This window comes from Podarcis tiliguerta (genome assembly GCF_965153285.1).
Source record: "Podarcis tiliguerta genome assembly, chromosome: 2".
NCBI classification, from domain to species: Eukaryota; Metazoa; Chordata; class Lepidosauria; order Squamata; family Lacertidae; genus Podarcis; species Podarcis tiliguerta.
The window spans coordinates 47253739-47279853 of NC_139535.1; the positions used below are offsets into that span (position 1 = coordinate 47253739).

Below are 26115 nucleotides of genomic sequence, written 5' to 3' on the forward strand. Positions count from 1 at the left end.
GAGGAGGAGTTGCTCTTGCTGGGTGTTTGGATGCACAGTAAAATACTGTTTTGAAACAATAGTTCAAGAACATTTGCTAGCTACTTTTAATTATTTTAAGGAGTTCAACATTAGAACCATTTACAATCTCACATTAATATATTAAAATATACAGAAGACAAACCATTTATTCCTGTGGTCTATAAAACAAACATAGTTCTTTACATGGTTTCACTTGGGTTTTCTCTGATTTTCAGTCCAGTCTTACTAACTTTTTCCTACCCTTCCAAAAAGTTAGTCACAGTTCTATTACTACTCAGAAGGACCTTGGTAAGAGCTGTTTGCACATGATCAATTCGTTCATACTTTCCTAAACCATTCAGCAGTTTATTGTTTCCTATTACTTTTCCAGTTCTTCACAAGGATGATTTGCACCTGCTAACTAACTGTCCACTTAAGTCCTATGTTTCCTTTTCACACAGTTTCTCAAATCATTTAATAATATAATGTAAACAGGCACATCTCTCATAATTTCTTCAATAACATTCAAGAAGTTGCAATACTTGAAATACCTTTACACAATTTTTAATATATTAAAAAGTCAGTATATTTGCCTTTACATCTCAAACAACTGCTTGAGGTGGAACTAGACATTTTAAAAATTCTTTCAGTTGTACCACTGCAGCAAATTTCATGGAATGCTTCCATATACGTCCATCATGCAAGAGTCTGTAAATCTACCTAGTACTCCTTCCCAAAGCCTAATTAGTAATTTCCTGGCAGTGTGAGGCCGGGGGTGGGGGGATGCTGGCCTAACAGAGGGTGCCATAATACCCAAGTCTGCCACTGTCCTGTTCTCGTGGCCAAACAGATGAATGTGGGAAACCTGCAAGCAGAAACCAAGCACAAGAGCACTCTTTCCTTTTGTGGTTTCCAGAAACTGGCATTCAGAAGCATTGCTGTCTAATTTCTTTAATAAGACTCCAATGATTTTCCTTTGCAGCTGGTGTTTTATGGAATGCTGCTCTGATATTTATAAAAAGTGATGTTTACACAGAGCTGAAGAGAGAAGGCAGCGATGTATCAATTGTAGTTAGCTATTAGATAGTTTCTGGGCAAGTGACACTGATTTACTGTGAGAACTACATTGTGAATGCTTGACATTGACCTGTATGTGAGTGTGAGAGAGTGTGTATGTATCTCCCTCCCTCTCTTTCTCTCCCACACACACCAGCAGTGTGCACAGTGCTTTATCAAGTATAGAAGGACAAGTCTCAGCCCCAAGGAGTTTACAATCTGCAGTTCAACAGAGGCACGTATACCAACCACTAAGTATTTGAAACATGTTACAACCAATATTGTGTGCGGTAAAACTGATTGCTATATCCATCAAATCATTCTCATTGCTCTGGTAATCAGGGAGCATATAATAATATCAAGAGACAAGTGACAATAGCAAACTGACCACTGAAGTGAAGACACATCTGTTTCAGCTTTAGAAACTAGGTTAAGTGCTAACATACTTAATTTTGTCTCTGTTTTGTTACAAAGAATAGAACTGGAAAATAAAAATACAGTGAAAATATTTTCAAAACAAAAACAATCCTGAGGCTGAAACTTGGGAGTGTTTAATTAATAAAGCACAATATTTTACTTAAATTGTCCAAACCTCTCCTTTTCATTTTTCACTCTTTTCAATTTCTTCAGTTCCCAAGGATGTTCTAAAAGAATTCGCTGCATTTGCAATTATTCTTTATAGTACCAGAAAGTTAATTTTTCCTTCCACCATGATACTGAGGATCCCCTGCCTCAGTCCACTCTGGAATATTCCAAAAAAGAAGTTAGGGTTTCATATGAAATATCTTCTTGAAAGCCTTTTTGAAGTTCTCATTACAGAGTGGATATATAAATGGATTTAAAGTAGAATTTATATAGCCAAGCCAAATAGTAAACATATGAACTGGCCGATTGTAGCAGCTTTCACAATAGGCCATGACCATGAAGAAAACAAAATATGGACTCCAGCACAGCATAAATGCCGCCATTATGAATCCCAATTGTTTGGCTGCCTTTCTGTCTCTGTTCATACGCAACCCTTGATTAACACTCATGGAATGGCTGCGTAGCTTCTCCCATGTCTTTTTCAACTGACGGAGACTTGTGCTGTCTTTTTTGTTGGTATACTGAGGGAAACACCCTTCGATATAAGGATGATCCTCTAGAGTGTAATCAGAGTAATTTCTGCAGGGAGGCTGCTCTGCGTAAATCTTCTCATCCAATGTCTTGTTTAACTCTAAGTCTTGGAGGCAAAGGCTCTCTATATTCTGAGTGCTTTTATTGACACAGTCATACCTCATGCCTGCAGTGCCTGTTTTCATGTCACTCTGTGCAAGGGCTAGAGGAAAACAGCTAAGCTTCACTACTTCATGGTTACTGCAACGAAAACCCTTTGGGACATTAACAAAACTGCTTGCTGGATAGTTGGCTGCCGTTCTTTTGTTCTGGTCACAGCTGTTCTCATTTGAGATGTGTCCAATATCTTTACTTGCGTTTCCAAAACAAATCTTTTGCACTTCTTGCAGCCTTCCACTGTACATACCTGATTTTTCCGAGGATGATATAAAAGACCCATTTATGTGCTCCCGGTGCCGATAATGCCGCTGGACAGCCTTGTATATTTTTGCATAGAACCAAAGCATCAGCAGTGACGGCACATAAAAGTTTATCATGGCTGTCAAAACTTTAAACCACACGATATTGCAAAAATCTGTTTCACATATATTTCCATTATCAGCCCCATCGTTAACAGTTGTGTTGCTGTCCTTATAAAAATTACGCCAGCCAAGGATTGGGATGACCCACATACAAGAGAGCAGCCAAGCTACTGATATCATAATAGAGGCTCTAGTTTTGGTCCGGTACCTGAGATATTTTAGTGGCTGCTGGACAGAACGGTAACGATCTATGCAAAGTATGAAGAGACTGAATATGGAGGCTGTGCTAGCAACATAATCCATTGACAGCCAAAACAGGCAAGCATTTCTATTCCAGATCCATTTATCCTTCAGCAAGTACACAATGTTTAGTGGCATGACAGCTGCACCAACTATAACATCAGCACATGAAAGACTGACAATATAAAGATTGCCAACAGTCTGCAGTTTCTTTTCTGTTCTCACTGCGTACAGGACCAAAATATTCATGACAACTGTGGTCAGGGAGATGCTACCCAAGACCAGTCCTAGAACAGGTTGGGCCTCTGTAGAATTCTTGTTTGTGGTTCTGTCAATCACACACATCTCTTCACTAAAGTTAGAAGAAAATAATCAGTTGGTCAGTTGTTTTCTTCCTGCCTTCATGAATCTGTAAATGAAAAAAAAATATGTTCCAACAACAGGCTAAATTTTCCAACAATATTGACAGATATAAGAAGCAAGGGATGAGTTGACTGAGGTAAAAAAGATTACAAAGAAACTATACTGCAAAAATTTGCAAAAGCGCCTGGATTTCCGGTCCACATCTCTTGTGCTGTATCATTAAAGGCCTTTTAAACAATTACAATTCATATTATACATATTTATCTGTATATATCTTTATGTCTATCTTTATGTGCCAATTATCTTCTCTCAGAAAAAGTTAAAAGGAGTAATGGCACAAAATTCAATTATGGCAGTTATAAGAACTACAGGGCAGATGGGGTTGCATCCAATGAAGTCCCATTAGTGCAAGGACTTCTGCATGTGCAATAGGACTTTTCTTCCCTCTCCTCACACCCCTTGTTGCCCACCAGTCTGCTCTACAAGGACAGGCAATGTAGTCCCCTGCAAACATTGCTGAACTACAGCTCCCATCATCCCTGACCATCAGCTATGCTGGCTGGGAAGAATAGGTGCTTTAGTCTAAAACATCTGGAAGGCACTGCAATGGCTACCCCTGCACTACAAAACCATAACTTGTAATCCAAATACTGCACACTGTATATGTGCTTTGGACTGTTTAGGGAAAGTGCCTGATCCATTGCTTCCTATTAGTTATATGAGAAGTAGTATAAACGCACTTTCAGATATATAACTTGTCAGCAAATAAATTAATAACAGTCCAACATTGCTGCTTCTGCAAGGTTCTCATTACAGTACAGTCACTGGAAAGAATGGCTGTCAAAAATACATAAAATGGTCAGCAACTAATAGCAGGAAGATGAACCAAAATTTCTTGCTGAACTCTTAGAGGGTGAGAGATTTTTGATTTGTGGCAAATACTAATATGGTAAATGTATACCCCACCGTTCTTCCCAAGGGCAGCCTTTTGATATCCCGCAGTGTGATTCTCCTAAAGGAGTGAAATCAGTGATGCACCCCTTCATCATCCACTCATATATTTAATCACATTCTCTAACTTAGTAACTCTCCCAACAAAGTCATTCTGGTTTGCTGTTAGTGGAAATGATCATTGAATGATATGGAGGGTGTCTCTTGACTTCCTCCTCTGTTCTTTTTTATTAGAAAGCAAAGAATGGGGAGCTGATTTCTGAACAGTTAGCAGTCAGCATATTTCAGCTTTTAATCTCGGTCAGGTTTCCATTCAATAGTAGTGTAAAACAGCAAATAAAAGTTCTGAAAAACTGAAAAAAATCTGAAAGTGCATTTTGATTGGCCTCTGATTTTTTGCTGGCAGTTTGTCTTTGCCAAAGAATTACATATTCATTCATCAACAATTCCTCATATGAACCAAGGGACAACTGAGGAAACTGTTTTAACCAGACCTTCACGTGCCACTCACTCTTGAGAAAGATGTTAACCTGCAAAAAAGGGTGCAAAGTTCTATGTTTTCTTTTTATGCATTGCAAAACATTTTGTTGATGTTGGGACCAGGTGTTTTAAGTTTCTTATAAAACGAAAATAAATGAATGTATGATTTCTGAATAATTATCAGCATAACCATGTTTTTCTGCAACTTCATTAACCATGATTCAGAATTCAGGTGAAAGAAAAGGCTATTGTTCTCTTTAGAAAAAAAAATATTTCCATTAAACAAGTAGGCAAACTCTTGTAGTTGATGGACTTGTTTGGAGATCCTTTCTTCTTTAAGCACATTTGTTCATAAACTTAACTGGAATAAGAGCAGCCAAAATTAATGTCAGCAGAATTAAAACTCCTTAGATTGATGAACACCAGTGACAGAATCTATCCTGCTTTCATCAGCCTCAATGCATTTAAAATGGTAACAATAGTTATTTGATTATGCAGATTAATCAGTACTTGAATGGATACCATATTACCAGGTGCATGCCTTGTAGTAGTTTGGGCTTATTGGCAACCACTTATTTGGCATCCATCAGAGATGGAGAGGGGCTTGTCATTCATTCCTTGAATCCTCGTCACTGTATCAGGGGTTAATATCAACAGTTTCAAAAACACTGTAGAAAAAAATGTGAAGAGCACATGGATGGATAGTATATAGAGGATCATATAACAATTGCATGTGTGTGGGGGGGAACACATATTATGCTCAGATTTGAATGTGCTGTGTTGCTATCAAAAATGAAATACTGGTTTCAAAACTGGAATGCTAGTTTCAGAGAGCTCAATCACGTAAAAGACAATGCAGGGACTCAAGGCAGCATCCTTGAGGTTCTCAGTCTCACGCATGTTCACTGTTTAGCTTCAGCAAGACTACCGTATCATGTGTAGATACCAGGAATGGCCCAAGTCATCTTGGTACCTAAGGCAAACCACAAAAAAGTGGTTCCCACACCAGGGGGGAAAGGTGGGTGAAGATCTATATAAGAAACAAGGGGAGGGGGAAATAACCATCTACATTGGGAACAGGGGTAGGAGGAACAAGGGTGCCCCTGCATACCCAACACCAACATCGCTGCAGCACCTACTAGGGCGTGACAGTGGTGAGGTCAGAGCTATGCAAACCTGCTGGTGGGAGTACTGGATTAGCTCTGTAGGTGCACCACACAGCTCTGACCTTACTGAAGCCCTGACCCCACCCCAGCACTATCCAGCTGAAAGGCAGCAATGCCAACCTTCCAACTCGCTGAAACTATGTAATAGATAACAGCCCGTTTTTCTACTGACCTGAAATACTGTTGTGTTTTTAAAAGGCTGCAAACTAAGAATTTTCTGACCAAATGTGATGTTTTTGATTATCCTGCTTTATTATGCACTCTAATATATAACTTTAGGATAGTCCAAAAAAAATTTCAATCATCACGGCAGCAGGGGAACTTCTCTATCCTGCGCATGTTTAAATAATCTGTACAGTGGTACCTCTGGTTACACACTTAATTCGTTCCAGAGGTCCATTCTTAACCTGAAGCTATTCTTAACCTGAAGTACCACTTTAGCTAATGGGGCCTCCCGCTGCTGCTGCGCCACTGCCGCATGATTTCTGTTCTCATACTGCAGCAAAGTTCTAAACCCGAGGTACTATTTCTGGGTTAGCAGAGTCTGTAACCTGAAGTGTATGTAACCTGAAGCGTATGTAACCCAAGGTACCACTGTATTAAGGCACGATGCAGTGTGGTCGGCGATGTGTAGGCTGCTATGCATAGAAAGCTCTTAGTATGAACAGTTCCCCATAGGATTTTTACAATGCAAAATCTTACAATGAACAATGCAGATTTAAAATTAAAAACACAAAAAGAGGGATGGCAGCATCATGGTGAAAATGGTGAGAACTGCATGGCGAGACCCAAGCCTTCTTATAGAATATTCTAGTTCACTAATACAGCTTCCATATCACAGATTGATATGGAATCCCTGGGATCACTGAGTTGGAACTGAAAGAAGCTTTCATGCACTGTCCCATATTTTCTATACATACTATAATTACTTTTATGTCTGTGACATACTGAATATAGGTAAACCAATTTGTTTAAACCCTCTCCTTCCCAGCCCTTTCATTTCCCTTCATCTGCTTACCTGGTTTCAACCCAGCATGTCTATATGACTTCCATTCGGTCTTCCAGCCACTGGAGATGAAACCTAAAGTTTAGGGGGCGGGGCGGGGCGGGGCGGGGCGAAACCAAACTTTCAGCACAGCAGAGTTTACATGGCAAAAATAGTTAGCTAATAGAATGTTAGCTGAATATTAAAGTGCTACAGATATATGGTGACAGAATGAGGGGTGGTGGGTAGCAGCAAAACAAATGAATAGAAATGTTTTTATTTGGAGCAGAGAGTGAACAAGTAATAAAGGTTTTGTTCAGACAATCCTAACCACACTAACCTGGGAGCAAGCCCCACTGAATTTAATTCTGAACAGACTTTCAGAATTAGGAGTTAGGACTGAGTTGTAAATCTGGATACAACTCTATGACCATAAGCTTGAGAGAATTTAATATCTAGAATAAGAATTTCTGCTTTATTCCTTTATTCATGTAGCTACATGTTTGAAAGAATAGGGAAATGGAATCTCATGACAACAGATTTAGATTCAAAACAGCATGTGGCAAGTGGTATCTCAATCAGAATGTAGGTATGAATAGAAAAATTGCTATGATTTAAAAAATAATGTCCAAACTACTGCAATGGGAAAAGGAAAGATAAAGACACAATATAACAGAGCAAAAATTGTAAGTACATGAAGCCCCCCCCCCCCCTAAAATACTGTATAGGCTTTGGTGCTTTGTTCCATTAAAAAGAAGGAAAATGATCCATACCCCAGGCATTAATATAGCTAGGTCTCAGTAACCTACAGAATGTTTAAAAGATACAGGCAAATTAGCTATTTTACTGCAGACAAAAACTCTGAATACAGAAAGTCCAACATAAAAACTGAATATATAACCTCACTGTACTTTCTGATATCAGAAAAAAGGGGGAAGCACTATCAAACAAGAAAAATATAAGCACATTCAAAGAACAATTATCTTTATAAATTATTCCCACATCCTAGTTGCAGTAGTATCACAGTAAATGACAGTTAAGATTCATACCTCTTGTTTCATCATATAGGTAAGGTGATTTATCATATTACTTAAGGAACTATCTGAGAGATTTTCAAAGGGGATGAATTCTGGATTAATTGCAGTTTCCGAGTCCCCTTCAAAGGTAGCCCCACGTAGAGTGCATTGCAGTAGTCCAAGTGGGAGATAACTAGAGCATGCACCACTCTGGCAAAACTGTGGGCAGGTAGGGTCTCAGCCTGCGTACCAGATGGAGCTGGTGGACATCTGCCCTGGACAAAGAATTAACCTGCGCCTCCATGGACAGCTGTGAGTCCAGAATGACTCCCAGGCTGCGCACCTGGTCCTTCAGGGGCACAGTTACCCCATTCAGGATCTGGGAGTCCTCCACACCAGCCTGCCCCCTGTCTCCCAAGAACAGTACTTCTGTCTTGTCAGGACTCAACCTCAATCCGTTAGCCACCATCTATCCTCCAACCGTAATGTACATACTACTGTGATCTCTCTGTCTTGGCAATGTAAGGTGAGGGGAAAGACTGAACTTGGGAGCCAGATCTAACTGTTTTCATGGGTGTAGTCAGGATTTTTGTTTGGGGGGGCAGGACTTTTATTAGGGGGCATAAAACCTATGTGATTGGTCAGTTTGTTAATTATTTCTATTGTTTTACTTGATCTACTGTGGGGGGGGTGGGACACAGGTGGCGCTGTGGGTTAAAGCCTCAGCGCCTAGGACTTGCCGATCGAAAGGTTGGCGGTTCGAATCCCTGCGGCGGGGTGTGCTCCCGTCGCTCGGTCCCAGCGCCTGCCAACCTAGCAGTTCGAAAGCACCCTCGGGTGCAAGTAGATAAATAGGGACTGCTTACTAGCGGGAAGGTAAACGGCGTTCCGTGTGCTGCGCTGGCTCGCCAGATGCAGCTTGTCACGCTGGCCACGTGACCCGGAAGTGTCTGCGGACAGCGCTGGCTCCCGGCCTCTAGAGTGAGATGAGCGCACAACCCTAGAGTCTGGCAAGACTGGCCCGTACGGGCAGGGGTACCTTTACCTTTTTTACTGTGGGGGGAGGGAGGAACAGCTGCCCCCTGCCCCCCTTGGCTATGCCCATGACTGTTTCCCCATTGAAATCAGAAGTACTGATGTTATAATTACTGGCCCAAACTGGCCAGATGATGGAAAATTGATTTAGTTTTTCATGCAACTCCCCTCCATTTAACCTTCTCTCACATAAGGCTCACCCTGAATGTGTGCCATTTCTTATGTTTTATACCCCAAATTTGCCAGAAACTATCCTGAAACTTGGGACACGGGTGGCGTTGTAGGTTAAACCACAGAGTCTAAGGCTTGCCGATCAGAAGGTTGGCAGTTTGAATCCCCGTGACAGGGTGAGCTCCCGTTGTTCAGTCCCAGCTCCTGCCAACCTAGCAGTTCAAAAGCATGCAGTGCAAGTAGATAAATAGGTACCGCTCCAGCAGGAAGGTAAATGGCGTTTCCGTGTACTGCTCTGGTTCACCAGGAGTGGCTTAGTCATGCTGGCCACATGACCCAGAAGTTGTACGCCGGCTCCCTCGGCCAGTCAAGCGAGATGAGCGCTGCAACCCCAGAGTCGTCTGCGACTGGACCTAATGGTCAGGGGTCCCTTTACCTTTCCTGAAACATACTTTCCCTGCCAAGCTTCAAATCAGTCTGTTGAACCATTTTCTAACTATAAACTACTCCCCACCCCATCCTTAAGATAGGGCTGTGCCTGTGGCCCAATAAAACAAGTTCATTCATAGCGTGCACACAGTAAAATCGCAACAATATATATTATACTACTGGTAGAGATCGAATGAATCATTCTTAGGTTATCCACAGGAAAAAAACAGCAGGTGCAAAAGTTGGTTTGTGAATTAACACCTACAAACAACTGCTGTGGCTGACAATCAAATGAGAATATTGATTCACTGTGATGTTTTCATTTGTATGACTACAGGTATAGGAGGGGGGTAATGAAAGGACACATATTACACCAGCAGGCTTTGACAGATTAAGCAATGGCAGTGACTGAGTCACATATTAAAGACTGATCCAGAAGAGCAACCAGCTTGTGCAGTCCTGCATCAATCAGTGTGACAATGCTGAAGAAAAAGTAATGACATACAAGCCAATAAGTACATTTTGTTCCCTGAAGTCAGTCTATCAACACAAATATACAGCATTAAATTTATTAAGGTTTTCATTGGGCTCTGTGGAGGAAAGTTATCAGATATTATAAAAATGGGCTGGCAGTCTGAATCAGTACTATCTTATTTACTGCACTCTCCTTGTCCTCAGAGTAGTACTCTGATGGAAGCCTTGGTCACCTAGAAGGGGGTCTAGTAAAATAAAAAGCAACATATCGAAAACCATGTATCTTCTATCTACATGATCAGTAAGAAGCAGTTTTGGATAAGACAAAGAGGCATAACTGCTTATTTTAAAAAATGGATAGCAATTTGGTTCTTCGAAATCTGATAATGAATTGTTACTCTAACAATTGCAGTTGGAGTCCAGTTTAGGAGAGCAGGTGCTTTTAAAGATAGTTTGGAAGTCAATGACTTTAATTCAAACATGTCTTCTGCCAACAGAAAGGCACTTTCTGCTTATGGAACACAGCCTATGTGAGCCCTGGCCACTTCCCTGTGCTGCTGCAGCCTCCTCAAAAGTGGTGTTTTAAGTGGATGCAAAAGGGTGGGATGGGAAGGAGATGCAAAGCAAGCCCCGCTACACAAGCAGAGTTCTATTTGTGGTCCACTGGGTCCAAACGAAGATGCTAGACAGAATTTGTTAGCGCTATTTGAGAAAAGGAAACAAGAGAACTTTCTGTTAATTGGTAAGCAGTGTCATTTTGCTGTGTGCATGCTTTTAATATAATATTGTTAATATTACTTCATTGTGTTTAATTATACATTAATGTATTCTCCGAGTAATTTGTATCCTTTAATTTACAAGGCTTTGAAGATATATCTGAAATGTGTGAAAATCACAAATGAAGATTGGTTATGTTTACAAACCATGAAAAAGCATAATATTGTGAAGATAAGTGGACTCCTCTAATCACAATGTTAGCTTTGCCTAAAAACCCCAGAAATGAACACAACATATGCAAAATAGATAATAAGTATTGCTGAGTTTAAGAAAGAGATAAGGATCTCTTCTGTGGTGTTGCTGTACTTATATGGACAAGAAAATGAATTGCTGGTTCACTGTTGATATTATTTTTAGAGGTCTCTGACTACATATGCTTGAATCTTTCACATGCAATGCCCTGTTCCTAAATGGCACAAAAAGTACAATTTAGAAGTGTCTTAAGTAGTTGATGTTTGAAGAGATTGCATTAGATCTTCACTCCCAATACATTTAATAGTTCAGTCAGATTATCAAGCTTTGATGGAGCTGAACATAACAAGGAAAATTGATCAGGAGGGGCAGAAAAGAATAGTCATGACACACTATAGGGCAATATCATATTTTGGATACAGCAACATTTCAATTGTTGCATGACGTTTCACTTTTAATGTAAAACTTCAAAAGAAAACAAAACCTGTTCTGAAAAACATAAGGTTTAGGGAAGCTTTTAATGTTTGATGTATTAGAGTATTTTAATATTTTTTTGGAAGCCTCCCAGAGTGGCTGGGAAGGCCCAGCCAGATGGGCAGGGTATAAATAATAAATTATTATTATTATTATTATTATTATTATTATTATTATTATTAAACTCGGAGCAGGACTCAGCAGAATAATCAGGAACGCTTTCAAACACAGCAGACTACTTCCCATGATGTGGAATAAATGAAATAATGCATATCAACTTCTGAAAAGGGCCCCTATATTATTACTATTATTAATTAAATTTCTATACTGCCCTTCATCAGATCACTGGGTGGTTTACAACATAAAAACACAAACATACATAACACAGCAACAAACAGAAACAATAACCCTCCCCTCTCATACAAAGTTTAAAAGGCAATAGATTGTTTCATTAGCCAAAGGTGTGTGAGAAGAGCCTAAAGCTATGTAATGAATGCGCCTGTCACTCAGACCCATGCATGTTTAAATAAGATGAAGGACTGAGTAAACTTATCCAAAACTGCATAATGTTATATAAGACCATTAGTTTAGGGGTATGCAAGACCATTAAATTCAGAGTCTAAACTACCGATACAGATTATTGGCTGATTAAATATTAAGCAACTTCAAACCATATCTAAAGGCTATGAAAAAATGGGTCAAATTGCATCAGCCACATAGCTCTTTGGATAAATCATAGGCTACCTAGAGGGGACAAATACGGTAGGTATAGGCTCCAACTTTCTAACCAGAGGAGAGATATTGTCCAAGATGGCCAGTAGCTTTATTTAGGTCAGCTCTTAACTTGGACTGCCATTTTACAAAAAGTGAAAATCCGGATACAAAAGTTGTTGAGATTTTCTTTTCTTTTCTGTTTTGGCCAAAGTTGTCAAGTTTTTGAAAAATTTGAAAAAAGAAAGAGAGAGAGAAAAGGTTTTGAGCTAATTTTAAGGGAATTTGCTAAAATGCAGATTTCTGACATGGGTAGCCATACTTCCAGATTTCCCCAAACATTTCAGTGATTTCCTCCCAGACACTGTTTCCTACTGCCATATTCCAGTTTTGTCTGGGAAATTCTGGACGTATGGCAACCCTATCTTAATCAAAGTGCAAGATGTAAAAATAGATAGGTATCAATTGCTTCAGACTGAGCATTTTGCTATCAGCAATTACATTTATATTCAAATCATGCACACAGTAAAAGGCTTTGAACAATTACTAGTTGTTTAGCACTCCAAATAATGAGTCTAATTGTTCTATAAAAATCTCAGTTCACATTATGGTAACTTGAAACAATGACAGTATACTGAGGAAAATGTCATAGGCTATCCTTTAGAGAAATCCCAGTGGACTAACTACCTCTATTTGGGCTCTATGAAATTAATTACTGCTACAATACAAGAGTTGGGATACAACATTTTGATCAGATGAAACATCCCTCTATAGGCACAAAAACATGCAAATTTAGATCCAATTAAGCACTGAGACACTGTGATTAACTTGCATAAGTATTCAGAAGTGGAAGTTTTGCCCATCAGTTTATTAAATTTGAAGGTGGAAGGGAGACATTTTATATTAGTAATGTTATTACAGAACTTTCTGTAATAACCACATCTCTCACTAAACAATATTTCAGACTGAGAATTTTCTTACAGGTTCTACACTCAAAATGTGTGAGAATGCCACATGTATTGAAAAGTGATATAGCACTTCATCACCTAAACATATACTGGCATCTTGCTTCTGTTTCTAAATAAGATTAAATGGTCCTGATATGTTTTATATCAAGTGTGAAAGTGTTAGTGGAAACCTTCTGCTAGCTTCTCCATAAAGATTTGTAAGGCGAAGATAAACTAGAAGTAATTTTACTAGGAACACCTTGGCCCATTTGTCAGGTCACCAGACAGTCTTAATATATAACACCTGTGGCTTGATGTCTCAGTTGCTAGTTATGAAAAGACAGTTCTGTGTATCAACACAGCGCACATCTATTTGGGGATTTATTTATATTTATGACAAGGATTTCTACTCTGTCATTCTGTAACAAGTGCATTCAGTGCATTACAAAGACAATAAAAATAACACAGGAAGAAAAAATAAAACACAAAAAGGCTACATTGTGAGTGCACACAGAGGAATAAAAATGTGTTCCTTGAAGGCAACAAAGGGGCCGGAAGAAACTAGGCAAGTCGTTGTTGCTTTTTTACATTGCTGCCAATTTACATAACGATGTGATATTGCATGCATACATCTGCATTGCTGGCACCATTTTTAAAATGCTTTCATCGCATTGTGCAACTATCAAAATAATTTAGAATAAAGCTATGAAGCTTGAATTAGAAATGTGTGGGCCTGTAGTATTATTATATGATTTTTGTTGTTGTTTTTAAGGGGATTATCATCTTCTGTTTAGAAACTGTTGGACAAGCTACAAGTACAGCCCACAAATAGGAACAGGACCACCAGCACTAGTGATTGAACTGTTAGCCAATCAGGCTATTGAGCACCAGTTATTGATTTTTCTAGTTTTTTGTAATGTTATTATTGGAGTAACTGATTGTACTGCAAGGGGATGCTGTCCAGCTGCCAGTCACCACCAGGATGCCCTTTTCATAGACCCAAGAGAAAGGAACAAAAAGTTCATTTTTAATGCTTTATTCACTCCTATATTGATTAATCGAATACTTATAAGCATTATTTCCCTTCAATACATGCAGCCTGTTCTAATAATCTAAGCAAATAGATGGTATGTTACCCCAACATGGTATCAGCCCTACTAATCGATCAGGCCAATCAGCAGATAAGAATCTTACCAAGCCAGAAGTAGTTGTAGTCAAACAAAGCATCCCATTTCAAGCATTATACTTTATGTACACATGCAAATGAAGCCTGGGGGAATTTGCCGGTCACTAATGTAAGAGCTGTAAGCCTAACACTTGCATTGAATTTAGGAGCTACAGCAATTTCAAAGACCATTAAGGGAGAGTCTGAGAGGGACCAGACTAAGCCTGGGGCAAGCTATTAAAAATCTTGCAGAAGTTTCAGAATGGCCAAATATATGACCATGGTTAGCCCCAATTTACCATGCACCACATCTGTATGCACCACAACACTTCAGTATACAACTTGTAATAAATGTTCAGGCAGATTTCCTATGTCCATGATTGAAAACTACTGAGAAGGACTGGATCCACTATGGACTCATTCCACACTTTTACATGTCCTGAATGAGAGGGCATGAATTGGTACAAACGCCAACCTGCAGAAAACTCAATTGAGGTTTGCTACAATTCAGTGGTAAACATTGGGTTTTCCTGGGGACAGCAGTGGGGCAAACGAAAAGCCCCTCAGACCCACGGTTAGAAAGCATGGGGCAAATGGAAATGTGGACAGGCCTTTGGTGGCATATATGTGTTTTTACATATCAGTATATTGTTGCTTCTGAATGCAAATTCAGGCCAACAGTACCCTTAGCACCACCTGTGTCCATAAAGAAGTCGCCAAGTAGGAAGTTGGGGGACATTCAGCTAGACCTGACAACATTCAGTCCCTTTGAGTCCTTCACTCCTTGAACAGGAAGAGTGGCAAAATAGTACTCACGGTTATAGGTTCCAAAACATGGGTAGGCAAACTAAGGCTCAGGGGCCGGATGTGGCCCAATTGCCTTCTAAATCCGGCCCATGGACAGTCTGGGAAGCAACATGTTTTTACATGAGTAGAATGTGTCCTTTTATTTAAATGTATCTCTCGGTTATTTGTGGGGCCTGCCTGGTGTTTTTACATGAGTAGAATGTGTGCTTTTATTTAAAATGCATCTCTGGGTTATTTGTGGGGCATAGGAATTCGTTCATATTTTTCCAAAATATAGTCCACACCCCCCAAGGTATGAGGGACAGTGGACCGGCCCCCTGCTGAAAAAGTTTGCTGACCCCTGTTCTTAAAGATAATTAGCAGAACTTATGAAGCTGCCTTATATTCAGTCCATCTCAGTATTGTCTAAACTAATTAGCAGCGCTCTATAGGGTTTTAGGCAGAGAACTCTCCCAGCCCTACCTGGGCTCTTCTGCAAGCAAAACAGATATTCTACCTACCACTGAACTATGGCCCTTCTCTCCATTAATTAGTATTTTCCCCAAAATTAATTAGTGCTTATTATTAGAATTATGGTAAGCCTTTTTGGTTTCATTTTGCATGGTACTTATTGTCCAAGTGGGTCTAGTGTAAAAACATCAATAGGAACAGAAATCAACAGAAAAAGACTTGCTAAATGCAAAATGCTACATCAAAGCAAAATTACTTTATCTTAAGACAGCACAAATAACAAAAACCGTATAGAAAAACAATAGAGCTTGGAAATTATTCATGTGGCCAGAGGATAATCAGCCTCAGAATTTGTATTTGTGTCTAAAAACAGAGCACACAAGACTGTAATTTATTTAGATTTATGAGAATATATAAGTTTATTTGATCGGTACACAAAATCCCCAAATATTTCCCAGATACTGTTTTGAAAACATTCATATTTTCCTTGTTAACTTTTGAAATGTTCCACTTCTTTTGCAACCATGGAAAGCCTGTTCCCTATTTCAAATCACTTAATTATCAGCTCCCTTTGACAGAGACGTTCAGCAGGACAGAAATGAATTCGAAGAATTTATTATTGTTTTCTCTGAACCCTCAATATACCACAAAAGCTTAAATACCTTACTTGAACTCATGAAGATTTAATGGCTGCAATTAAAAAAAAAAGCTATATAAAAGAAGCATGTTATGACTATAACACAGAAGTAACTAGTTTCTTGAAGGGCAATCTGACATTGCTTATTTCCTATCTTTATCACTAGCACTATGAAGCTCCACAATGGATTTCACAATGTCTTACAGAAAGCTAGTTTTAAAACACATAAATTGCCAGCAATGTAAAATTAAAATAGCTACAACCAGCAGAAAAATAATTATGAGGTCTGCCAAGACCACGAGCAATTTCCAAGTTGTCTGTGGGGAGAGGTTTGGGAGCTGCTGGTTATATGTACAAGTGAGTGAGTGTGAATGTGTGTGTGTGTGTGTGTGTGAGTGAGAGAGAGAGAGAGAGAGCGCACACTGAAAATGCACTGCTGAGAACTATTCCTTTACTGTTTTTGTTTGATAAGGATAATGCTATTTTTCATTTTTCATCCATCCAGCTTTTGGAAGACAACACCTTTTTTGTGCTTTCCATCTTTGTTTTTAATATCTTCCATCTGCAGATGTCTTTCTCCATCTGTGTTTTCTTTCACTAAATCATCCAGTCTGAATTCCACATGGTATCATTAGCTCAGGCTAGGGGAGTAGAAGTAAGTTGATCTAATTATTGTACAACATTATACTTTTCGGAAGAATGTTGAAAGAAAAATGGATCATTTTTAAAAAATTGCCTGTAGCATGCTCCCACTGGCAGAAGGGAGGACATTATTTCTGCAGATTCACCTTTCTACCTGCACCCCACTTTGCTCCCCACAAATCTACTATGGAAGGCTGGTGTGGGGACGTTCAAAACAGCATGGGAGATGGCACTGGCAAGGGGATGGGAGAATCAACAAAAATTGCCTCCCTTCCTTGTGCCAGTGGTGGAAGGATGGATGTCCTTCCATGAATGGAAAGAACCTTCTGTTCAAAGAAGGACAACTCTGGATCCATGCCTACGTGGAATGCTGGGAATGTTAGAAACAGAGAAAGCTGCCTTCGACTGAGTCAAATCATTGGTGCATCTAGCTCAGTACTGTATACTGTTTGAGACCAGAATCCTTCCCAGCTCTACCTGAGATTCCAGCAACATGTGCTCTACTACTGAGGGGGTATGGATCTTCCCCAAATGCTGCATGCCACAGTTACAGGTCCTTCAAACAGGATATTCCACACTCACCATAATCATCTAGATCACTGGTGGATCGGGACCACTGGTGGGTCTCAACAGGAGCACTACCACCATGCAAATATATGGTAAAAGATTAAGAAATGGGTTCCCAAATGCATGTTTCGGTTAAAAGTGGGTCTGAAAAGGTTGAAGATACTGTATCTAAATCACAAAAACAAGCTATTATATAGTAGAAGGGACCAGTGGCTTCAGATACACTATTAGTGCAAGAAAAAGACATAGTATCAAGAAAAGTTGTATAAAATATTATCAACAACATAGATGCAATTCAACAAAAATGTTTTCCATCTGTCTTCAGCATGGTAAACACATGAATGTCAATCTTGTACATTTCTGATACTTTATTTTCTAGTCCTTCATCCATATCCATGCGGCTTCATGAGATTATTGTACTTTACCAATACAGTTTCTACAGAAAAGGAAGTTAATTTTAATTGTGATTTGTCTCCACTTCTCTGCAGCATTTTGAAGGACATGGTTGGGTTGTTGTTTTTAATGCATTATTCAAACACCACAAAGGCCTCAGATTGTCCACAGAACATAAACAACTAGTTTATTAGTTCTGGCTCTTCCAGCTCAAAAATTGTTCATTGTCTAAATTAGTAAGCACTTTAGCTGGAACGAGTCACTAAAATGTGTTGCCCCTAGTAACAAACAAAATAAGTAGTAACTAGACAGGACTGGAGTTGAAAGAGTGATACTTTTTTAACAGGGCAATATCTGAATAATTATTAATGATCTAATCTGAGTTTAAACATAGACACACTTAGACAACATATGAAACAAGTGTACTACCTTCCAAGTGTAATTTGGAATAACTGCACTTCAGTTCTATGTGGAAAAGTAAACCAAAACCTAGGGACCCCTGACACTGGATGTCCCATCTCCCATCAACCATCAGAGATCTCACAAGAAAGTGCAACATACCCCAGTTCTGAATCCTTCCAACATACAAGCCCCATCCACATATACCACCCATTATGGCAGTCATTCAGCTAGACACTGGCCTGGTTCAGACATAATGCTAAGCCAAGCCATGGCTAAGTGCAAATGAACAGGCATGATGATGTACAGAGAGGAGACCATGACTGCTTCACCTTTCTCAGGCTTCTGCTGCTGGTAGAGTACCAGGAGTTAAGCCCTGGTTTGGCTTAGCATTATGTCTGAGCCCAGGCTCATGCTTTTTATCTCTCCAAGCAAATCATAAGGTTTGTTCTTGGCTTACAACTCATTGTTTGCTTGAGGGAAATAAACTTATGAGCCCAGTTTCACACATAACAGTTAGTCAAACCATGGAGTAACTTTCATGTTGTCACCTGGTCCAAAGCCAGACCCCACAGAGAAGCAGGTCAGAGGCTGCAGAACAATGGATAGCTTGTTGGACATCTCCATTGCTTCCATCCAGTTCTGAGCTTCTTGCCCTACTCCTGAACCACGACTCCTGAGCCCTGTATCTTCTGCTGTGCTTGTATTGTTACTTGCCTGAATAAAGATCTCTCTTGAACTTCCAAGTAAGAGCCCTTTTTGCATGTGTTGGACGAGAGCCAGGAAAACTTCTGTCTTTCCACCAATGTGAACTTCCAGTGTGGGAGGACCAGTGGGTCCAAGAAATAGCAGAAGCAATAGCCATGAAGATAAATAGCAGAAAGGAGGCGGCATGCAAAGTTCTTTTGAAAACTCAAGAAATTAAGTAGTGTGCAGTACAACAAAAACATCACCTTAAATTCCACTGTCCAAAAAGAAAAGAGGCTATAATAGTGCCAACTTCCTAATACTTTATGCTGAGTTTTGGGATTGTTTTAGGGATAGACAAACATTGTGCCCTTCAGATGTTGCTGGACACAAACTCCTGCCAGCCCCAGCCAACATGGCCAGTGGGAAGGGATAATAGGAGTTGTAGTTTAACAACTTCTAGAAGGTGCCTCATTGACTACCCCTGCTCTACTCATATGTGATTGACATAGTCACTAAATATGTGGATGGGATTTGGATCATTCGCCACTGGCTGCCCCCAAACTTGATGCTGCGATGCATCTTGCACCACAAACATTTGCCTGTTTAGAGGAACAAGTAAAAAGGAGCTATCTGTATGGGCATTTTATAAGACTAGGGCCCTCATTTGCACAGGGGTCTGAATCATGTGGAACTGTATGTATACAACTGTGCATTAATAATAATAATAATAATAATAATAATAATTTATTATTTATACCCCGCCCATCTGGCTGAGTTTCCCCAGCCACTCTGGGCGGCTTCCAAACAAGTGTTAAAAACAATACAGCATTAAAATATTAAAAACTTCCCTGAACAGGGCTGCCTTCAGATGTCTTTTAAAGAGAAGATAGCTGCTTATTTCCTTCACATCTGAAGGGAGGGCGTTCCACAGGGCAGGTGCCACTACCGAGAAGGCCCTCGGTCTGGTTCCTTGTAACCTCACATCTCGCAATGAGGGAACCGCCAGAAGGCCTTCAGCGCTAGATCTCAGTGTCTGGGCTGAATGATGGGGGTGGAGACGCTCCTTCAGGTATACAGGACCGAGGCCGTTTAGGGCTTTAAAGGTCAGCACCAACACTTTGAATTGTGCATGGAAACGTACTGGGAGCCAATGCAGATCGCTCAGGACCGGTGTTATGTGGTCCCGGCGGCCACTCCCAGTCACCAGTCTAGCTGTCGCATTCTGGATTAATTGCAGTTTCCGGGTCACCTTCAAAGGTAGCTCCACATAGAACGCATTGCAGTAGTCCAAGCGGGAGATAACTAGAGCATGCACCACTCTGGCAAGACAGTTTGCAGGCAGGTAGAGTCTCAGCCTGCGTACCAGGTGGAGTTGGTAGACAGCTGCCCTGGACCCAGAATTAACCTGTGCCTCCATGGACATCTGTGAGTCCAAAATGACTCCCAGGCTGTGCACCTGGTCCTTCAGGGGCACAGTTACCCCATTCAGGACCAGGGAGTCCCCCACACCCGCTCGCCTCCTGTCCCCCCAAAACAGTACTTCTGTCTTGTCAGGATTCAACCTCATATTCACTATTTTATACACATTCTATACAATGCACAGATATTTGGGGTTACATCAGGGCTGGGAATATCAGGGTGGAGTCCTGCTTCTTCCACATTTTTAATGTACATGTGGAGCATGTGTACACATATGAGATTTCATAGCAAATTACACTTGCATATGGAAGATGACACTTTTTTTCAGTCTACAACATTTTTGCAGCCATTGTGTCTACGATGCCCAATTATTGCTTTTCTGAGTCAAAGCCATGGCTGGAAAAATGGTGACTCAATCTGTAGGGGAGAAGTGGTAGACAGCAAGGAAGTACTTTTATTTTCTTTTCTAGTGGCAGCAGAAGTGAGTGGGAACCAATGATGCAATTCAACTGTGGATTATTTTCTGAACAAACACAATTAGGGTTTTGCGTGATTTAAAAAATGCAGAGAGTAATTATGCTTGCTCACAGAGTTATTACCATTATTTCCTCTGTAGTGAATTATCATTGCAAAGTTAAATTTTGCATGGAATAAACACATCAACTAATTTGGAACTAATTTTCTCTACTTCCTGTTATTACCAGACAGGTTGGACTGTGAAAGAACATCGAGATTAGCACTAGGATTTTAACTCTTCTAGGATTGCAAATCTGCAACAAATCTACAGCATATATTACCTTAATTTTTTCCGGGGTTAGTGAATTTCAGCCAAAGGGACACACTGCCTTCTGGAAACCCACTTCTTGGGCTGTATGCCACTCTCCAAGAATGTGGGCACCCACACGAGAGCACATGCACACAATAGATTGAAGGCAACTAATGTTTACTCAGAGTAGACCCATTGATATTAATGATATTAGATCCATTCATTTCAATTGGACTACTCTGAATAAATGTTAGTTGACTACAACCCAGTATTTTATTTCAGGCTCATTGATAGGTGGGATGAGGGAAACTTTTGGCTAAGCCTCCCTGCAAATGCAAGCTGTGAAGATCTGCTCAATTCCACCATCTGATTTTACATTCTCTGTGTCTCAGGGCTTTCCCTGTGCTTGGCCCATAGCGCTTTGGAATTTGCACTTTGATGTTGTCCTTTCAACTGTGCCAGGGATGACATGATTTCCGTCCCCTAGTGCTCTCTGCTCTAGTGCCATACCACTGTCATTAAGCAGGGCTCAGCAACCTTTTTTAGCCGTGGGGCGGTCCACCATCCCTCAGACCATGTGGTGGGCCGGACTATATTTTGGGGGGAGAAATGAATGAATTCCTATGCCCCACAAATAATCCAGAGGTGCATTTTAAATAAAAGGACACATTCTACTCATGTAAAAACACGCTTATTCCTGGACTGTCTGCGGGCTGGATTTAGAAGGCGACTGGGCCGCATCTGGCCCCTGGGCCTTAGGTTGCCTACCCATGGTCATTAAGAGTCACTGTGGAGCAGATCAGAACACTCGGGAAAAAGGAAAGAGTGCTTGGAACTGCTCCGCTTAGAGGGTTTCTTACAATCAAACAATACAACATTTTTGTTAAATAAAAATTGTTAAATGTTTCCTGAGTATTTGGCCATCAACAGCATTCATGAAATATTGGTGCAGACTAGAAGACTCATTCTCATTTCCTAACTCCAGCCTGCTCCTCAGCACTCCTCAGTGCCGCTGGTGATATGACTGGCATATCCAGTTGGGGCTTGGGCAAGCCTATTTAAAAGGCTTGGCAGGCTATACAAGGCCTGCAGGCAGGGGCGAAACTAAGCTTTATTTCACCGACTCTGCCTGCAGGCCAGGAATTCACCATCCCTGGTGTATATTGTGTATACTCACAATGCACACTAGCTGAAAAATTAGTACTGAGTAAGCTTCAACTTTTGTCTACTCTTATGTTGCCTATGATTTTGGACACTTGCTCAAAAAATAGAGAAGGCATATTTCCAGTAACTTTCTTAGAGCTGATTTCACCTAAGACTTTGCCATGAGGCCCAACACTTTGGGGATGATACTGTACATCAGAGTGGGCCTGCAGGCCTGATGTACTCTGATGTTGTTAGAACAGATAAAAGGAAGTACTTCTTTATGCAGCACATAGTCAAATTATGGAACTCGCTCCCCCAGCATGGCCATCAATTTGGATAGCTTTAAAAGACAATTAGACAAATTGATGGAGAACAGGACTATCAATGGCTACTAGCCATGATGGCTATGATCTACAGTCTACCTCCACAATTGGATGCAGCAATTCTTCTGATTGCTAGTTGCTGGAAGCCACAGGAGGGGAAAGTGCTCTTGTGCTCATCTTTAATCCCTGGTTTCCCACAGGCATCTGGTTAGCTACTGTGAGAACAGGATACTGAGCTAGATGGGCAGTTAGCTTGATCCAGCAGGGTGTTCTTACGTTCTTAATATTTGTTTCCCTTGACTACTACCTCGCTGGTTGGGGATGATGCGCATTAGAATTCAACAACATGGGTGGGTGGGTGACTCTGTTCTCCGGCCCTGCTCTATATAATCTTTGATTCTAGCATGCCTGTAGGCAAGAAGCTATTTGACTACTTCATCACATGCAGAAAATAATTCATTACAACTCCAAATAGACGGAGCAGCAGTATTCTAAACGGCACTTCCTCGTACCTGTGAACAAATATTTGCAGAACTGCCTTGCTATGATCCTGCCTGAATTAGGGCAAGCTATGAGAGTATAGTTTGTTCTTTGTTTGTTTTAAAAGATGTTTATTTATTAAATTTATATACCGCTCTCCATCTGCAAATCTTAGGACAGTTCCCAGCATAAAAATACTAGCTAAAAACAGAAAATACAGTGGTACCTTGGGTTAAGAACTTAATTCATTCTGGAGGTCTGTTCTTAACCTGAAACTGTTCTTAACCTGAGGTACCACTTTAGCTAATGGGGCCTCCTGCTGCTGCCGTGCCACCGCAGCACGATTTCGGTTCTCATCCTGAAGCAAAGTTCTTAACCCGAGGTACTATTTCTGGGTCTGTAACCTGAAGCGTCTGTAACCTGAGGTACCACTGTACATAATAAAATCAAGAACAAACAAAAAAGCCCACAAACAAAATGTACCATATTTACATGAATGTCATGCACACTTTTTTGGCCAAATTTTGTCACAAAAATTAGGATGCACATTAGATTTATGGCACATTTAAATTTGCCAGCAAATACTTTTTGGTTTCAACGTTTTGAAAATTGAGGTGTGCATCAGATTTGTGTAAATACGGTATATAGAATGTTGAGCAGGCAAAGGCCGGGTGTACAATGAAGGCACCAGCTGAACCTCCCTGGGGAGAGCATTCCTTAAACAGAGAGGCTCTGCAGAAATGGTTCTCCTGTTGCCACTCTCCAGACCTCTCTGGAGGAGGCAAACAAGGAAGGGCCTCGCCCCTCAGTTTTGGGGTGGGGGATAAAATTCTGGTGTTATTGCTTTTAGTCGCCATCACAGCCCAAAGGAAAATTTGAGACCACCTGGGTTATTGAAGTGTAAGGATTTCTAGCATCCAATAAAGTAAGCTGATGTCTTCCAAACTGAAGTAATCTATCACCAATCTCTATGTGGGAAGCATGTTGAAAGCATGGCATCATTTTAAAGATTTGTGTGGTTGGAAAGAAGGCTCTATGGTTAGGGCTGGCACAAAAGGAACTTCACTCTGGGGATAAATACCAACTAGGGTGTGTGTTAATTTGGACAATAATGGAGTGGGGTTCAGCCACCTTTCTTCCTTGCTGAGTTCCTGATCTGAGGGTGCCTGCTGCTGTTATTGATTTGATTTTTTAAGATCCCACACATACCACAGTCAGGGAAAACACAACAATACATTTCCCATATAATTTAGTTGGGTCCTAACTGGGGCAGGAGTCATCGAAAGCTAATGCAAGAGATCATTATCGATTCTCAAAAAGCCCTATAGAAGACAAATTGAAAGCGCAGGCCTTAGTAGGTTTACTGAGAAGTCTCACCGAGCTTAATGGGGCATATTGCCGTTGTTTTATTGATTATATTTTGGATATTATTTATTGTCACTCTTGAGTGGATTTCTGTTTAACTTTTATATGTTGGTATTATTATTTTATACTGTTCTAATGATTGTTGAATGTTACTTTTTTGATGTAGGTTGCCTATTTTAAAGTTATGTTTTATTATCACATTTTTGTATTGCATTAGATTGTTATAAGATGTACATTTTTTGTTTCTTCAGCTTGTAAACCGCCTTGAGTATTGAAAGAAAGAAAGACGGTATACAAATTTAAAAAATATAATGATGATGGTATTCCATGATAAATCTTTTTTATAATTGCAGCCTGGACCATTTTGTTCCTTACAGCTTCTGCCCAGTGAGAGTGGTAGAGCAGGAGGCAGGGAAGCAAACATCAGGCAGAGGCTAAGACAGACAGGCAGAACTAATGAATCTAATTCCCTGCAGGGAAACGTGACAGGCAGTGGCACCTTCTGGGCTGCCTGAGGGCAGACTGAAGCCGGTGGGGCAGTAGTGCCCCATGGGCCCTTATGGACCAGCCCTCACTGTTTTTATGAACCAAATAAATGCTTATCCTGCCCCTTCTGCCCCCTCGCTCCCAACCCCGCTGCCCCTTTCTGCAACTCTTTTGGACTGCAGTCTGCAGTCAGTTTCTCTTCTCCCTCACTACCAAATGCTTTCCAGACTATTCCCTCAGAAGGGTAGAAAAAGATGGTAACAACCCCCGAGGAAAGCCAGACGTCCCCCGTGGATGTCATCTCCCCGCTCCGCCATCCTCCCGCCTTTTACTTACTCACCGACGTGGAACTGAGGCAGAGAAGAACTGACGCGAAAGTTGCCCTTCTCTTGACAAATGGGCGCCGAGAACTTCCCGAGGCTTCAGCCGGTCTGCAAGCCGGAGAAGGCGCCACAGCTTCTTGTCGCTGCTGGTCCTATCGCGGCGGCCTCGGAGAGCAGAGGGAGAAAGTCCCGCCGCTCCAAGCGCGAGCAACCTCACCCTCACCCAGCTCTGTTGGTTACGTCTGAACTCCGGAGGCTTCCCCTCCGAGCTCAGTCACTCCCGCAGAGATTGCTCGCCTCGCGCTGCAATTTTGCGCCGAGTGGGAGGGCGGGGAGCCGTTTCCCCAGAAATGCAAAAGAGCCTTTGGCTGGACCTCAAAGGCTTGGGACCGGGCCAGCTCTATCCTCTTCGGAAAGAAGTCCGGCTTCTTTCCCGCCCCGCGCGAGCTCGAAGTGCCGCTCAAGTGAGCCGCTCGTAAGTGGCTGCCTGGAACAGAGGAGGGGGCGCCTATATCGCCGCCGCCGGCTGGCCAACTCACTCCCACTCCCGGGGGGATCCTTCCTCGCCGCCTGAGCTGACTGGCCCGAGCTTCACAGCGCCTCCTTCCTTCCCGCGTCTGCCGCCCGCGCCGCGCTTTTCTCACCTCTCTCGCGCGCAGGATTAAAGGATTGCCATGCGCGCTCTTTGGGGTTTCAAGGGGATCCCTAGCCAATCGCGGCTCCTCAGCCGGCCGGCACCCACCAGCATGCAGATATCTTTTCATGCCTGCGCCAAACATTCCCGCCCCCAAGGACCATGCAGTCCCCGCGTCTTTTTCTGAGGTGATTTTCTTTTTGAGGGAGAGGAGCTCGATGGCGCCTTTCCAGAGGATTCACACGTGTGTTTTGCACGCCCGCTCTGACTGCAAGGTAGAGGCAGCACTGCATGGGCTCGGTGTTTGATGAGAAAGGAA

At 41.3% G+C, this 26115-nt stretch overlaps 1 protein-coding gene across 6 annotated transcripts; it reads right to left on the reverse strand.

The window, feature by feature from the left end:
• Positions 1 to 62: 62 nt before the first annotated feature.
• HRH1 (histamine receptor H1) lies at positions 63 to 26115 on the reverse strand. Of its 6 annotated transcripts, XM_083429191.1 has the most exons (4): positions 25180 to 26115; positions 6912 to 6974; positions 4708 to 5395; positions 63 to 4658 (listed from the first exon to the last, which is right to left on the reverse strand). In XM_083429191.1, the coding sequence occupies exon 4, from the start codon at positions 3276 to 3278 to the stop codon at positions 1821 to 1823; it is 1458 nt and encodes a 485-aa protein (XP_083285317.1). In that variant the 5' UTR covers positions 3279 to 4658; positions 4708 to 5395; positions 6912 to 6974; positions 25180 to 26115; the 3' UTR covers positions 63 to 1820. The 6 variants fall into 6 exon arrangements, with proteins under 6 accessions (XP_083285317.1, XP_083285319.1, XP_083285315.1 ...); XM_083429193.1 differs by lacking the exon at positions 4708 to 5395 and having other exon boundaries at positions 63 to 3342; positions 25807 to 26115; XM_083429189.1 differs by having other exon boundaries at positions 63 to 5395; positions 6912 to 6961.